The following is a 16,643-nucleotide window of genomic DNA, read 5'->3' as shown; positions in this document are numbered from 1 at the left end:
GGTCTGTCATGTAATGTGTGTAATCAACGAATCAAATGTTAGGGATGGTTATTCTACCTATCGCCTTGCTGGGCATGTGCATGTCTAGCTTCACTGGTATCGAGCAGCCGGGGATTGGCAGATCCAGGCTCCAGAGGATTTTCCCTGTGTAGAGTGCTCCTTGAATGATGCAGCAGCTCCTATGCCAACCTCATCCCTGTAGCTGATGTATCAGTGTAGCTGGGCATCCCTGCCTGCAGATGCCCCCCAGCAGCCATAATAACCCCTTGGGTCTGTTAGCAGCAAGGGTAGGTTAGAGTAGTCCTGAGGCTGCTCTGACTTATTTTGGGGGACCGCTCCAGCAGTCAACTGGCCCAGGATCAGGGAAGCAGAAAAGGGCTTCGGATCAGTGTGTTTTTTTGCTGCGTCATGCTAGCCACCACAGGCATTTACATATCATGCGCTTTTGATTAGTGTGGTATATTCAGACTAGTTCAGACAGAGAAGAATTTTATTATTGTAAAGATGGTTTGCGGCAAGAGACTAGGACCAAAGAAACTTGGTCCAGTTCTTTTGAGTCATAGAGTTTAAGGCTAGAAGGGACCACGGATCTGGTCTGACTCCTGCATATCACTGGTCACTAACATCACCCAGCATAAGAACATTAAATCCCACCCCTGAAATGAGACCAAAGTTAATGAGACCCTGTAATGGGGTCCTTGGTGGGCCATGGGGCCTAGCGGTTAGTGTCCGCTCAGTCATCAGGCGGTGATAGGGGAGTCTGGGCCCACCCACTATACCGGGCTGCGACCCAGGGACCTAGGAAAGTCAGCAGCGTTTGGCCTCTGGGAAGGGCTCTCTGAGCTACCTTCCATGGCTCACTTCCTACCACTGCTTTCTTCCCTCAGCTTCTACTCCCAGATAAGCAGAAAGGAAAAAAGAAACCAAACTGCCCCCTCATACAGTCCTGTTCCTTCAGGGAGGCTTCAGCAGCCCTTTTTGGCAGGAGCCTTAGGGTAGGTCTGAACTCCTCCCCAGCCTCCTGCTTCTGAGCAGGGTTGCTCCCTTTTCAACCCTGTCTCCAGTCAGAGCATGCTCTGCAGGGTTGGAGGGGTGGGGCTATCTGGGCCCACTATAGTCCTTTCACCCTTCCATCGCAGTGTGGGGTTTATCCCCATCACAGACCCACAGGACAAGACTATTATGTGCCACAGGCAGAGGATAGGAGGGACTGAGGCCCAAAAGTGCTCAAGGCTCCTGCAGTGGCAGGGAAATGATTACATGAGATATACCCAGATAATGTTGGCAAGTACCCATATGCTGCAGAAGAAGGTGAAAACCCCCACAAAGCTCACTGGCAATCTGACTTGGGGGACGATTCCTTCCTGATCTCACATATGGTAATCAGTTAGACCTCAAACATGTGCGTAAAAACCAGACAGCCAAGCATCTGAGAGAGAAAATGCTTGGTGCCACCTCAGAGCCTTGGCTCACTACCTCCAGTGTCCCATCGCCAGCCATGGCCATCCCTGATGTTTCAGAGAAAGGAGATAAAAAATACACTGAAGGGGGAAAAAATCCTTCCTGACCCCTGGTGGTCATGTGGCTGGCTGAAACCCTGAAGCATGAGCTTTGGGAACATTGGACATAAAGTGGAAGTGAGCGCCAGGGCTGTTGCGCCCTATCCTCCTCCATCACAAGCAACTCCGCCATACAGCTACACTCATACATTTGTCCAGCTCTCTCTCCGAATGAATTAAGTTGTTTGCCCCCACAACTCCAGTTGGGAATCTGTTCCAAGACCACACTCCTCTGATGGCTTGAAACCTTCTTCTAATTTCCAGCCTGAATTTGTTTGTGGCAGTTTATATCCGTTTGTTCCTGTGCCAATCTTGTGCTTTGTCCAATAGCTCCTCACCTGCCCTGGTATTTACTCCATAACGTATTTGCAGAGAGCAATCGTAGCTCCTCTCAACTGCCTTTTTCCTAGGCTAAACAAGCCACGCCTTTTCAGTCTACTCTTATAAGATAAACCCTCCATTCCCCTGATCAACCTAGTAGCTCTTCTCTGCACCTGCTCAATTTAAATTAATCTTTCTTGAATGTGGGTGACCAGAAATGTGCACAGTATTCCAAATGAGGTCTTTCCAGTGCCTGGTACAATGGCATTAATACTTTATCTCTACTGGAAATGTCTTGCTTAGTACATCCTAGATTCACATTTGCCTTTTTCACAACCACATCACACTGGTGGCTCATAGTCATCCTGTGATTGATCCATACAGCCAGGTATCTCGCCTCCTCTGTTGCTTCCAACTGATGAACCCCCAGCTCATAGAAGAAATTCTAATGATTAGACCCTACGTGCATGACCTTTCATCCCAATTCTGCCACTCCATTCCTCAAGGTTATCCAGATCTTTGTTCATAATGTTCCGATCCTCCTCTGTATTGGTAATGCCTTCACACTTCATATCATCAGCAAATTTCATTAGCACTTTCCTACTTTTTGTGCCAAGGGAATTAATACAAATATTGAATAAGAATAGTCCCAAGACCAATCCTTGAGGAACTCCACTAGTAACCTCTCTCCAGTCCACTATTTCTCCTTTCAGCACACCCATTGCCTTCTCCCCATTAGCCAATTCCTTATCCATTTTACAATGCTTGTTGTGAGCCCCATCTTTCCTAATTTAATGAATACTTTCCTATGTATTTCTTAACCGGTGTCTGTTATGATCTGTGAATGGGTTTAAATCCCAGGGCTTTGCTGGATTTCCCAGAAATTTAATGAGTTCTTTACATGGTGGTTCAGTCTTCAGAGAGACTCCACAACAACCACATCAGCCTAGTTACCTTCTGAGCTCTAGCTCCATGACCAGTGCATAGGTGCTGAAACTATGGGTGCTGGGGGTGCTGCTGCATCCCCTGGCTTGAAGTGGTTTCCATCATACACATGATTTACAATTTGGTTCAATGGCTCTCAACACCCCCACTATGCAAATTGTTCCAGCACCACTGGACCCGTGGGAACTTGCATACAGTACATTCTAGAGCTGATTGGCACTGAAAAACAATATCTGAAAACAATCCCTCGATTAATTAAATGGACTGTGTTTGAGCCCCTGTTGTGTTTTCTACCTGTGGATATCCTAGCACATGAGTGCCTGGGACAGGATGTTTGCCAGCACATCAGATTTTGAGCAGACTTCACAGAGTATTCTCAGAAAACAGATTCCAGATTCATACACACTAAACCAGGAAGAGACAAAAAGCATGTCATATGACCTGAGAAGCCAAGCAAAACAGCCCAGATTTTGAATATTGAATACTTACAAGACAAATGCTAATGACTGAGCTACCAAGACTGTAACCGCTAAACCCAGTGAGATTTCTAATCATCTAAGATTGGCACAGATCCCACTAAATTAAATAAGAAAATTTCTCTCTTATTAGTGGTTGACCACCCAAGCCTTTGTAACATGGAGTTTTATATGAGAACTTGGTGAGTACAACTTGACAGTTTTGCATAAACAGTGAGATAATATACAAAAAATGTAACAGTTATTTTAACACTACATATCACCTGCTGATCTTTCTGAATTAATCTGCGCATTTCTTCTTGCTTTTTCCTCTCTGCTTTTGTGATCAGATAGTGATTGTTGGGAGACATTTTGCTGTTGATTGATTTGTGAGCATGGGCACCTGAAATTCTTTTTAAACATTCCAGTCCAAATTTTCAGAGGCCTGCATAATAGGTGTGGCCCGCTTTTCCCCATCTGGTTCTGTGGAAACATGAACATGCAGCAGCACGTTCAAGGCAGCTGAACTCAAACCTGCAGCATTTGGGATTAGTCTGCCAAACACTTGGTTTATTGTCTTCCACATAGTCCACTGGATATAGACAGACATGGTCCCATGCTGAACAGTGCAGATACTGAACCTGGGCATCTATCTGATCGCTCTGTACTACTGCTGATGAAGGCCTGATGAGCCAAAACAGTAGTTTCATATTTCATTGTTCGACCCACCTTTGTTTTCGGACTATGTAGTCTAATTAAGAAAAGGATTAAAGTATTAACAGCAGGCCTGACCCTTATTTAGTCTATTGAACAGCCATCAGTGGTAATGACTTTCACTCACTACCAACCTGAGCCATATTCAAACCAGTGACATAGAGTTGAATGGCTCCAGATTCTATGATGAAAATCCCCTCCGCCATCCAGTCCTTCACTTGCTATCACTGAAGAAGTGAATTTAGACCAGATTTCACCACCACAGTTCCTTATTCCAGGGCTTGTTCTTGATTGTGAAAACTTGCCTGGGATGGCAACTGTTGATACTTGGCGTACAACTGCTCAGACCAAGGAGATAGTGTAACACAGGGGTTCTCAAACTGGGGGTCAGAACTCCTCAGGGAGTCACAAGCTTCTTACATGGGGGGGTCACAAGCTGTCAGCCTGCACCCCAAACCCTGCTTTGCCTCCAGCATTTATAATGCTGTTAAATATATAAAAAGTGTTTTCAATTTATAAGGAGGGAGGGTCACACTCAGAGGCTTGCTATGTGAAAGAGGTCACCAGTACAAAAGTTTGAGAACTACTGATGTAACACAATACAGTGTGGTTGAGAGAGGAGATGGAATACCAGACCTTGGACAAATCACACCTTCTCTGACTTGCTTTCCCCATCTGTAAAATAGAGAAGATAACACCTGTCCATCAGGCATGTTGTGAGCATTGATCAATGTTTGTAACAAGCTACATTAATGCTAAATGATATGGAGAGAGAAAGTGGGTGAGGTAATATATTTTATGGGACCAACTTCTGTTGGTGAAAGAGAGTGAGTTCAAGCTCCTCGGAGCTTGTCTCTTTCAGTAACTGAAGTTGGTCTAATAAATGATAAAGATATGAGCGAGACAAGGTGGGTGAGATATCATGGGACCACACCAACACTGCAAAGAAATGATCTGGACTCAGTTCTACTCCAACTTACCTTCAGCAGTAATTTGTTACTGTGCTAATTATTTTACTTCGGGAGGGGGGGTTACACCTGGGAAACTGTAGGCAGAAATATTGGTTTATATTTTATTTTCACAACAGTGGGGAGGAGCAGGGAAGCAGTTTGGATACTTTTAATTTAAGTCCAGAGAAAAAGTTTATTAGCTGGCTGTTGTAGATCTTTCACCCAGCTGTTTATACTCTGTGTTTGGTACTAAGGCTTTATCATACACTCAAATGAATAGCGTTAATAGGACTCCCACCAGGCCGCTCTGCAGTAGTTGGCACGGGGCTTCCCTATGGACAAGCTGGGGTCAGTATAGTCTGGTCCTTAATGCTGAAATTCTTTTGTGGGCACAGGCCAGCTACATATTTGTCTGTTAACACATCGGTGTAGAGGGTAGTAAGGTCTGTCCAGGAAACAAGCTGGAGTGCAAAGTTTGGCTCCCGCTGGGATGTGCATGTGTGTAAATGGGGGACTTTGAGTCCATGTTTAGTCTGATGTTGGCGGGGGCTGGCATGGCTCAATATGGACCTGAACTAATAAAACTGGATCCAGGGAGGTACCTGCCACTGGGTCGTCTGCCAGCTGCTGCCTGCTGGGAGCCCTCCTTTGCCTGGACAAGACATGCCGTTTGCTCTCTCACCTGCCCATGCCTTCTCCCTAAGGGCCGGGGGAGCTTCCCCTCTTCTGTGGCCCCCTCTGCTGGCTGAGAGCGGTCACTGCACTCCGCGAGAGGCTCCTGGCTCCGCTCCCGCGGGCTGTCCCGCAGTCCCTCTCCCCGCACAGCTGGAGACAGCTGTGTCTAGGGGAAGATGTAATTCCTCTGTCAGAAGCTATAACTTCCTCACGCTTCAAGTGCCAGCAGCGGCAGTAAAAGGTTGTCAGAAACGCTCGCTGGAGGAAGCAAACAAGAGGAAGGAGCTAATGGGATTAGAAAGATATCATTTAATACTGTCACCTAGCTGGGGGGGGGGCGGGGGGGGGGGCCTGGCGCCAGCGGAGCGGAGCCGAGCCCCTCAGTCCTGGCCGGGGAGCAGCCTTGTGTGTGGCTGGGGAAGAGGGGCCGCTGCCTCTCTGCCTCCCACCAAAAGGGGTCGTTCATTGCACCCTCCTCTGAGAGGGGCTCGCTGTTAAAAGTGCTTTTGTGGCCTAGCCTCCAAAGGCAGCGGCTGGCTGCTGCTAGCTGCCAGCCCCGCGCCTCTCCTCCCGCCGGGACCTTTCAGAAGAGGTGGTGGGTGAAGAAAAGCCATTGGGCACCTTTCCCTTGGCGAGGGTGGCGTAGTGTGCGGGGGGGGGGGGTATAGTGTGTGTGGGGGGGGTCACGGGGAAAATGAGACAAGCCCATCCAATGCTGTCTGCAATCAGCTGGGCTGGAACCGATTAAAGGAGGGAAAATTAAGGATCTATAGCTCACGCTCTTGTTTGCGTTTCTTAACATTATTCGGTGCCCTGGAAAGGCAGCAATCGGCTCTCTGGCGTGAAGGGATCCTAGGCATATACATTTCCCCTTCCCCCGTGTGAAGTATAGGATCAGATAGGAGAGCTGGGAGCGAGATAAGAACTTTGTATCCTCTTTAATGGGAGATTTATAAGCTTTAGTTTAACTGGCAAACTATCTTTAATAGCCAATGCGTCTTTTCTTTTTTTTCCCATTATCCTGGATCCATGACAGAACAGCCATTATTTAAAAAAATATAAACTAGGGGAAGATTTTTTAAGCAGGCAATATTAATGTTGAAGTTCAATATAAAGCTAATTTACAGAAATCCAAGTGATTTTTCGTTATTTTAAAAAGGTGCGAACATAATTAAAACAGTTAACTTATGAAATGTACAAAAACAACGAGGAGTCCGGTTGCACCTTAAAGAACAGATTTATTTGGGCATAAACTTTCCTGGGTAAAAAATCCATTTCTTCAGCTGCAACGCGTACATTTCATACATGTTATGAAATGTACATACATCCAAACAGTCGCCGTGTCTACAGCTAAGTCATAGACCCCGCAGCTTCAACACTCCCGTTTATATTTTATATCGCAGAGTTGAGGAGAGATTAATGCGCAAAAAACAAGCTAATTAAGAAAATAAAAACCAGGAAAAAATCGCTAAGAAGGTAAAGTTCCCTCTTACAACAAAGAAGAATAAAGTTTCTTTGTGTATAAGTAACTATCCACGTTTAATAGGGGTCTCAAAGCAAATGGGACAAACAAATGATAAAGGCAAAGGCATTGCACTAGGGTGTGATTTATTAGAAAGCTACAGAAGGGAAATGATTCCGTTTAGTTATTTGTTTCTCCTACAAAGTGAACTGAAAGTTGCCGCCTCAGAGATTTCAGCGTTAAAAAATGAGAGAAACACACAGACCCAGGAAGGACACTGTTTACTTAAAGTTTATTGAGTGACTTAAAGTGTTTAGCAAACAAAGTGCTTTCTCTTTCTCTATAATTTTGGATCCCCATTCTTCCCATACCTTATACATTAATTATAAAGTTAAAACTTTCGTAACAACCAGAAATATACAGAGATGATTAATGTAAAAAAACAAAAGTTGCAACCAATAAACGTCTCTCGCTCCACCTGGGACTGACCAGACACGACTCCTTTCGCGGTCCGTGGATTTGATTTTTACCTGTTAGTCTTTTTTTTTTTTAAATCAAAAGTATGAAAAAACCGTGAGAACGCGAAAGAAAATAACCAACAACGTGGCGAAGTGACAAGCCTATAGTTTTCTGTTTTACCCTGAGAGTCAAATGGGTACATAATCTTTTCAAGTCTTTTACAAGTGGCCAGACAAAAACAAGAAACAGTGAAAAAATACAGATAACGATGATTTACAGCTACGTCTATTTACAAAGAGGAAAGCGGGAGGATTTCGCCTCTTTCTTCTTCCTCCCTTCCAGAAGCCAACTCCGGACGCGGCGTGTATAAAAAGGGTCGTAGAAATGACTGTAGGCCAGATGACAAGGTGGTGGTGTGTCTCCGTGGGGAGGCAGGGAGGGGGATTGGGGACAGACACATCTTGCTCGGCTAGCGAGAATGGGGCGTCCAGATCGGAGCCAGCCTTTGCCAACCCGGCTGGCGCCCTTTGACATCGCAGCTCACGGCTTTCCCCGGCCACCCGCTAGCCCCCGTGTCCCGTCCAGCGCCCGCGTTCCCACGGCGTTAGCATGGGGCCGGCTTCCTTTGCCCAAAGCCCCAGCTGGTTCTAAGGCGGAAGCCACCCTCGCTCCCAAGAGTTTTGCTCGTTTTAAAAGATAACCGGGGTGACGGGAACTATTCAGCTGGGGAGGGAGGGGGGGGCTTTTAAAAACAAAGGGCGGAACAAGAGGTCTATTTGGAAAATGCGATTTCATCAACTCTCTCCTGCCCCGCAGCACCCATTTCCCTCTAATGCCCCTGCCCCCGCCACCCAACGGGTAGAGAAAGAGCGGCGAGTTCGTCAGGGTCAGAGCTCAGGCGGGTGAATGTTTTCTGGGGTGGGAGGGCGGGGATGGATTTATTATTAATTAATAGTTTATTGTTGCTTTGCGAAGTCCTCAGTTCACTGCGCTTCTGGAGGACCCAGGCGCGCAGAGAGAATTCGGAGGCGTCTCTTCCCCGTTAAGGTGATTGCGAGTTCGGAGCGCGCAGGGGATTCTCAGAGCGGGCGCGGCGCGTAGTATCTCTCCCACTGGGGCGAATGGGCGCTCAGCGCGCTGGGAGAACTCAGAGGGCGCGGCGGGTAGTATCTCTCCCACTGGGGCGAATGGGCGCTCTGAGCGCGCTGGGAGAACTCAGAGGGCGCGGCGCGTAGTATCCATCTCACTGGGGCAATGGGCGCTCTGAGCGCGCTGGGAGAACTCAGAGGGCGCGGCGCGTAGTATCCCTCTCCCTGGGGCGAATGGGCGCTCTGAGCGCGCTGGGAGAACTCGGAGGGCGCGGCGCGTAGTATCCTTCCCAGGGTCTGCTGCTCCAGCGGCTCGCAGTCCCGGGGCCGGGGGAGGTAGGTTTATAGGTGCGGGGTGTAGAAGGCCGGAGCCCCGTAAGTCTGCGAGCCCAGGACAAAGGGCGAGAGGACGGCGGGGCTGGGCAGGAAGGGCAGCTGGGCAGCGCACACCAGCCCCCCGGTGGGGTGTCCCGGGTAGCCCCCGGGGCCGTGCATGGAGAGCGGGTTGCCCATGGGCGGCGAGTGGCTGAGCGGGCTCAGCCCGCCGCCCAGGCCGCCTCCCCCCAGCCCCCCTCCGGCCCCGCCGCCTCCTGCCCCGCCGCCTGTCGGGGCGCTGGTGTCGGCGCCCGGGTTCTGCTTCTTCCACTTGGTGCGGCGGTTCTGGAACCAGATCTTGACCTGGGTCTCGGTCAGGCTGAGCGACAGCGCCAGGTTGAGGCGCTCGCACACCGACAGGTACCGCGTGGACTTGAACTTGTTCTCCAGCGCCACCAGCTGCTCGTAGGTGAACGCGGTCCGCGCCCGCCGGGGCTTGCCCGACTTGGAGTCCGAGCCCGTGCGCTTCCTCTTGGGCTTGGCCTGCGGGCCCCCGCCGGGGGCAGGGGGTTGGGCCGGCGGCGGCGGCTGCTCCTGGCTGCCCGGCTCCCCGTCCTCGGGGTGGTGGCCGGGCTCTGCCTCGCCGGACCCCGCCACGCCGCCCAGGCTGCTGCTGCTGCTGCTCTCCTCGCTGCACAGCTCCTCCTCGTCCTGCAGCTCGCTCTCGGCGCCGGGGCTGGGCCTGCTGCCGTAGTCCAGGTCGCACTCCTCGGCCTTGTGCAGCTCCCCGTCCTCTGCGCACAAGCAAGGAGAGGGGTTAGCTTGGCAGCTCCCATCCCATCCCACCCCACCCTGCCCCAGCACCCATTCCCCCACCTACCCAGCCAGCCTGGAGAGGGCCCCGTGGGGCCCCCAGCTCTACAGCCAAGCTGAAAGGGGGAGGAAAAGATGGCCCCACCCCTAAATCCAGGCTGTTTACACACAGACCTACAGGAAAGGGGGGAGCAGAATCCAGGCTCCAGTGGGGCACAAAATCCGAATCTGCCCTCCCAGCCTCCAGTCCAAGCTCCTAAGGACAACCACCCTCTAAGGGAGAAGCAGAGTTGTTAGAGGGCAGGGGGGAGTTGGTAGTAAATTGCCCTGTTTTCTTTCCTCCAGGTTGCTGCTGGGCCTCACACTGGGAGAACTTCCGATGAAGGTGATGTGGTTTGCTACATTTTTGAGGGGTAGGGGAGCACCTGTGAAAAGATTCACTGATACACAGCAAAATCATTCATCCTAAGAGAGGCACTTTATAAACCCTGCCCTAACATTCTTCCAGCATGAGGGAGTCTCCCATATCCCCTCCCCAAGGAAAGGAAAGGTGGCAGGCTTGGAGCAGATTCGCCCTTTGCAAAGAGGAAATTTAGGGAGAGCCCTCTTGACCTGGAAGGATTGTGTTGTAAAGCTCTCTGGAAGAGGATTTTCCTTTGAGTTGTGAGTGGTTTCTATCCCTTGTAAACGCCATACATATGTACTAAGTATTTAGATGGTTTAAGCAAAGGCTAAATGGGCATGGGAGAGATACACATGGGAGAGATACACTAGGCTTGCAACAGTTGCTTTATAGGTCACGGTTTATATTTTCCTTTTTCACTGTAATCCGGATGGCACAAATATTGCAAAAATTCAGAAAAATAAATTTCAGTAAGTGTAACTTTCTAAAACGTTAGAGGGTCTGTCTATATTGTAACAGCTCTGAGGGGGGAATCTTGCATCCAAAAGGTTCTCCAAATAGGAAGTCCCGAAGTGCTTTTTAGTAAGAAATCACCTTTGTTTAAAGCTGGGACACCATATATAATAGCTTCCAATCCTAAAACTCTAACTAACCAAGCTAAAAGCTTTACAAATATAGAACACTACTTAGTGGGCAATAATGAGAAGTCTTACTTTGTAATCATTCTTTGTTCATCTTCCGAATTAAAAATGATTGTGAAATGCTAAGGAATAAAATTAATCTCATTATTATTGATCGTAGAAACAATCAGAGTTAGTATCTTCCATGGCACTTCTTTCCAGAAGCATCAGGAATGCTAATATTAAAATATTAAAATCATTTGACATATTAGACATCTCTTTATGCAATGGCTTCAGAATAGAGAGTTGAAAAAAATCAGGGTTTGAGAAACGAACAATAACTTAATATGGAACATTTTGGAAGAACGTAGGTGAATGACACAGAGATTTCCTGCAGGAAGAAGAGAACACCCTTGATATTACTTTTCATTTTAGTTATTTAATTATCTGCATCGATGGAAGATTTGCTGCCTCCTGTTTTGGCATGTTTTTAACCGTTTCTGTGCCTTGTTTGTTCTCGTGCTGTTCCTAAGGTAGAAGTATTAAACTGGAGTAAATACTTGTATTGATTAGCAGAGCAGATACAAACTTAATTAAACTCATTTTGTGTAATGTACAAACTAGTTAACGGTCATTTAATTTATTTGGGTTTATATTATGCTCCAATTAACGGGACTCCAAATGAGAACAAGGTAATTATCCGATATTTAGGACCGTTGTACTTCTGAGGAAGATCAAGTCGTTATGAAACCTGAAATAATATTTGTAAAGGGGTCGCTTCTCCCTGTGGATCATGCCTCAGACATTTCTGACACCTTGAAGGCCGGGTGCTATATTCGTTTGACCATCCCAAAATTCCAGTGAAGTAAAAAAGGAATTTAGGAATACATCAAATGCAGGATCGGGCCTCAAACTGGAGTAAAATAAATAAGAGACCTTGTCCTCGTCACATTTAGATACTTCTAACTTCCTGAATCGGTCTGCCTTTTACACCTAGATAGCCCACTAGAGCTGTTATGTGTAAATCCCCCTCCCTCCCATAAATTAAGTAGCGAGTTGATCATTATGTGTTTAATCATTTCAGTTCCCTAAATACTACGGCTGAACAGTCTCTCTCAAACTTTGCCAAATCTTAAAACCAAATGCTGCATATTCAGTTAGGTGATTATTTTTAATTGAGAAATTTAAAAACGTGAAAAGGTTTCGTTCTGTGAAATAAGCTGATTTCGGCTAAACCTTGGATATTGCTTGCTCCCTACGGGAAAAAGAGAGAGACAAGTTTATTATAGTCGCCTTAACCCGCAAAACCAATGTTTAGTAATCTGGGGACTTTTTAACTAATAATACTTTCCATCTTGGTGTTAAACATTAGAAAATGCAAATCTGGAATTATGACAGATATATAGAAATATGAGACTATGGTTAAGGGGGTTTTAAATTTAAAATAGTGGATGAAGATTAAATAAAGTTTAAATAATCTACATCGAGTAGAAATTATGGATGCCACTGTGTATGATATTTTTGTACCCACGCCTTTCCAGATATTGTTGTTGCAAACATATACGAGTGTTTGTGTGTGTAGGGGTAAAAATAAAAACATACGTCCGTTCAATACAGATGACACAGAATGTGTGTGCTGATTACTTTAGAGGGTTGGGGGGGGGTTTACAATAATTTCTAAACATTCCCCAGCCCCTCTTCAATAAGGGAATATTAAAATATTTTCTAAACAGCAACTGCACTGGTAATTGTCCAAGGCAACATCACTCTGGCTTTGCAACTGTTAATGCAAAACAAATTAACCAGAGTTTTATTTCTAAAACTAAATGTGTTCTGCAGGATGAATTTAAATAGTTTCTATTTTCAATGTAGTTGTACTTTTTCTGGTTGTAGAGAATCATAATGATTTTCGGATCATTTTCCCCACCCCCACCGAACTAAACCAACTGCTTGATCTACTATTACCCAAGGTGACGGTGATGATGGGACCATAATGCGATTAACTTTCATTATTTCTGAGTACGCACAAATCTATTTTTGTATGTTTCTAGCTTTACAAAATATTAGCATAGCTAGGACTGAAGAGATGAATGGTGCAAAATCCCTAGGCAGCTTGTCATTGAGCAAAGTTTAGTATTGCATGAGGTTTCTAAATATCTTTACGGTTAGAGAAATGAGTGATAGAATTGCATTTCTCTCCTTGTCTGGAGATAAAGTGGAAGATTGGTGATAGGCGGTCTTTCTGATTGAACAGATCTATTTAGTATGACAAAAGTCAGATCTGGGTAGACAAATACTTACTTGAGGTATACTCGGAGTTTTAAAAATCTCTTCGGAATTCTGTTTACGTCTAGCTCCTGCTATTGCTTTGATGATTAAAAACAGCTCCACTATAAAAAGGGGCTTGTGTTAAAATAGGTAGAACTAAAACCTATTTTACAGCCTAATTTTAATTGAGCTGGGCATTCTATGGCAGAATTGTAAAGCACCCATGGAATTATAAAGACACCGATCTCTCTGGTAATCCTAGCCCAGAAGGATATTTTCCAGTCGTTACAGTATCAAACACAACCCACTGCTGTCCCACCCCTCAAAATACAGAATATCGAGAGAGACTTTTCATGTGTGCTAGCTTTTCCCGGAAGTGCTCTAATATCCTCAGAGTCCCAGCGTTTAGAGGTGAGAAAGTTGGAATATTTGGACCTGGGAAGAAAAAGCAATCTAGAGCTTGGGTCGAATGCAATTCCCGATCAATAGCGAGCCCTAATAAGTGTAATAGGTTTTAATCGAGTAATTATCCGAATTTTGACCCTATAATTTAGATGTTAGGAGAGAGTTTGCAAGGTGCTTGAAAGAGATATGCACAATTCGATAATAGGATATCGACCCAGGGAGTCCTACATGCCACTCTGGGGCGATTTCCCCCATTATCCAGCCTCTTTACGCTGCTAAGCACATTTTACCTTAAATGTAATCGAAGGAATTTAATTGTTTTTCCAGAGATAACCAGCATTTTGTCACAATTAGTCTGATTTGTCCTAAAAAAGCCAAGGGGAGAGAGAAAATTGAATCTGTCGCCCAGAGCAACGCTCAGCAGGCTGGGGGTGGGGTGGGGAGATGGTTCTGAAGGCTGTTGGAGGGGAAGCGGGGGAAACATACATACAAGTCATAAAAGCGACTTTGATACTTGGAAAATCCAGTCCAAGTGGGACTTCTTTGATGATCTGAGTATGAATTTAAAATCCTGTTGGGCCTGCTCATTCAAATGGCCTGCAGCCCCCTCCATTCCCTCTGCAAAAGTTTGCTTCCGCAGTAACTTACACATGCCTGTTACCCTCGAGGACAAACATAAGACACCAGGACGGAAGCTGTTCTTATGTGATATAATGCAGAGTCTGGTTCCATTCGCCCCCAGTAATCAAATGAATTCGGTGAGGCGCGATGGACTAGGTACATTTAATCCAACATTACCCCTGAAATGTAACGCTTTCTAGCCAGATCCCGAGCACCAGAGCCCAGGAGGAAGACGTTTGACTTTTGCTCACTGTTCCTGCCCCAGATTTGCGTTTGTTCCTTGTTTGCAGAACTGCAGCTAAAGTTACTTGTCGTGTGTCTGACTGAACTGTCAGGACACCTGTTCGGGAAAAGGAAAAGAAGGCCCGAAGGGGACATTTGACTGAGAGTGCAATGCACCTCAGAGTCTCCGACTTGGAAGTAGTGCCCAGCATTAAACTTTACGCAACTGAAAGGAGGGCCAGGCCGGAAAAGTTTCACCTTGCATTGGGCATATAGACCAGGAGACCTCACATACGTTAAACCGGTCAGACCTCGCTACACACTGAAACCATCCACTTGAAGAAGTGGGAAGAGGGGCTTATAAAATGTGATGCGTTAGTCCCTCCGCGGGTACCGATCTCACGGCACATCCTTAGCCAAGTGTAGAAGCAACAATTAAGGAACATTTGCCTTTACAGCAGACTCCCTGTGTCTACACGTGCAGTTGCGCCCTTTATTGTATCTGACAGAAGGCAGTGGTGATGGTGGGTGTCTCTGAGACTCACCTTTAGGAGCATGTAATCACCCTGCATAATAATTTCAGGCGCTCTTTATCATTCCCCCCCCCGTAGCCGGCTATTTGCTCCAGACACGAGTCAGACACTCTGTGGAGGTTAACATGCAAAACGTACTTACTGAGTAAGTCCGAGGACTTTTTGCACGTTTCAAAATCTTCACTCAGAGCCTTTTGATCCGCTAGTTCCGTTCCTGACTCCTCGGGTTTATCCTCTGCCCCTAGAGTGAATTCGCTCCCTGCGGATTTGTACAACACAGAACATTGCCGCTTTTTGCTGTTGAATTTGTTGGGATCCAGAATGTCCAGCACTGAAAAAGAAGTGGTTCTGTGGACCACGGGCAGGGCTGCCACCCCCCCCTCTTGTCCAGGGGTGTTGCTCTGATTGTCGCCTGGCCTGTCTCTATTTCCAGGACACGAATAGACTGGGAGGTCGTTGCTGGAAGAAAGTCTCTGGTCCCCGTGGCTGTCCATGCTTTCCCCGTGAAGGCAGCCGGACACTGGCTCCACTACAATGCCAGCCTGGCTTGCTGCTGCTGCTGCTGGGATAGAGATGTCACCCCCCTGAGTCTTGTCTCTGCTCACATTCATGACTCTTTTCAGAGCCCCTTCCAATTGCAACTCTTTCCCTTTCTGCGAACTTCAGCTGGAAACTCCTGTCTTGCAATCAACTCGGGAGCTGCTTTGTTTATCGTCAATTTAGCACAGAGGCGAGCTGGTTCCTTTAGGTCTACAGGATTGCACGTGGCTAGATCCAACCTGAATTGGATTCTCCCGTGGATGAAGGAAGTCAAAGGGTGATGCTCCACTCAGTTGCTCCTTCTTTCTTCTCATCATCCTCACAGGGCTACCTAAACATTTATGCCCCCCCCCCTCCCCCGTCACTCACACACACACGCGGGCAAGGCTGTATCGTATTTATGCATTCATATTTAGCAGTGGATTGTAATTGGCTACAAATTAATCCCTTGCCCATAATAGTCAGTAATCTCCATCACTGGAGGAGCGAGACACTGAAAGTGTGTGTGGCTGAGAAAGGGGAGGGGGAGGGGAGAGAGTGAAGGATGGTGTTGGCTGTGATATACTCAGCTGTCAGCTCTGTTTCAGCACACCTCCACTCATCTGGAAAGCATCTAAATAGCCTTATTTGGAGAAGTGGGAGGAGAGCGCTTTCTTTGAAATAATTGCGGGATCAATATAAAGAAGATATTCTACACACCGACTGGGAACGTAAGATCTCCCCTCCTAATGGTTTAGTTATATGATCGAAAGGATATTATCTGTGCTCAGAAGTGTGAACAATCTCACCTGTTTCACCCCCCCCGCATTATTAAATTAGAACAATAGAGTAAAATTGTTGTCCGAGGCTGAATGCTTTGAATTATACTGAGTGTATAGGCACATACACAAACACGGTGTCCCTCCCCCCACCTCATTAATTAAAATTACATATCAGATGAAAGTGCCTGGAAATACTAAGAGCAAAATAATACGCTTAAACAACACAAGGCAAAACACGACGATCAATACATCCTAAATAACTGGCGGCGGGGGGGGGATCTATTCTCGTCCCACCTAGAAATAATGCACAATAAACACAGCTCATTCTCATTTCTGAGAAACACTCCTTCCTTCAATGGGGTTTGAATGCAGGGAAAAGAAAGAAATTAGGGAAAGAGTTGCCTCTGAATTACAAAAATCTAATTTCCTTTCCTACCCAGTTTTCGCTCTCTGTGCGCGCGCGCTTTGACCATATCAATTTCATTCTTGTTTTGGATGTCCAAATCGCTGCTTA

The 16,643-nt window shown here is 46.6% G+C and overlaps 1 protein-coding gene across 1 annotated transcript; it reads right to left on the bottom strand.

Moving 5' to 3' along the window:
- Positions 1-7,174: 7,174 nt before the first annotated feature.
- On the bottom strand, positions 7,175-16,055 carry NKX1-1 (NK1 homeobox 1). Its single transcript, XM_045017632.1, has 2 exons — positions 14,971-16,055; positions 7,175-9,737 (listed from the first exon to the last, which is right to left on the bottom strand). The coding sequence occupies exons 1-2, from the start codon at positions 15,437-15,439 to the stop codon at positions 8,971-8,973; spliced, it is 1,236 nt and encodes a 411-aa protein (XP_044873567.1). The 5' UTR covers positions 15,440-16,055; the 3' UTR covers positions 7,175-8,970.
- Between the last annotated feature and the right edge of the window lie 588 nt (positions 16,056-16,643).

Source organism: Mauremys mutica, chromosome 5 (assembly GCF_020497125.1).
Source record: "Mauremys mutica isolate MM-2020 ecotype Southern chromosome 5, ASM2049712v1, whole genome shotgun sequence".
NCBI lineage: Eukaryota > Metazoa > Chordata > Testudines > Geoemydidae > Mauremys > Mauremys mutica.
This window is presented reverse-complemented; position numbering and strand designations above follow the sequence as displayed.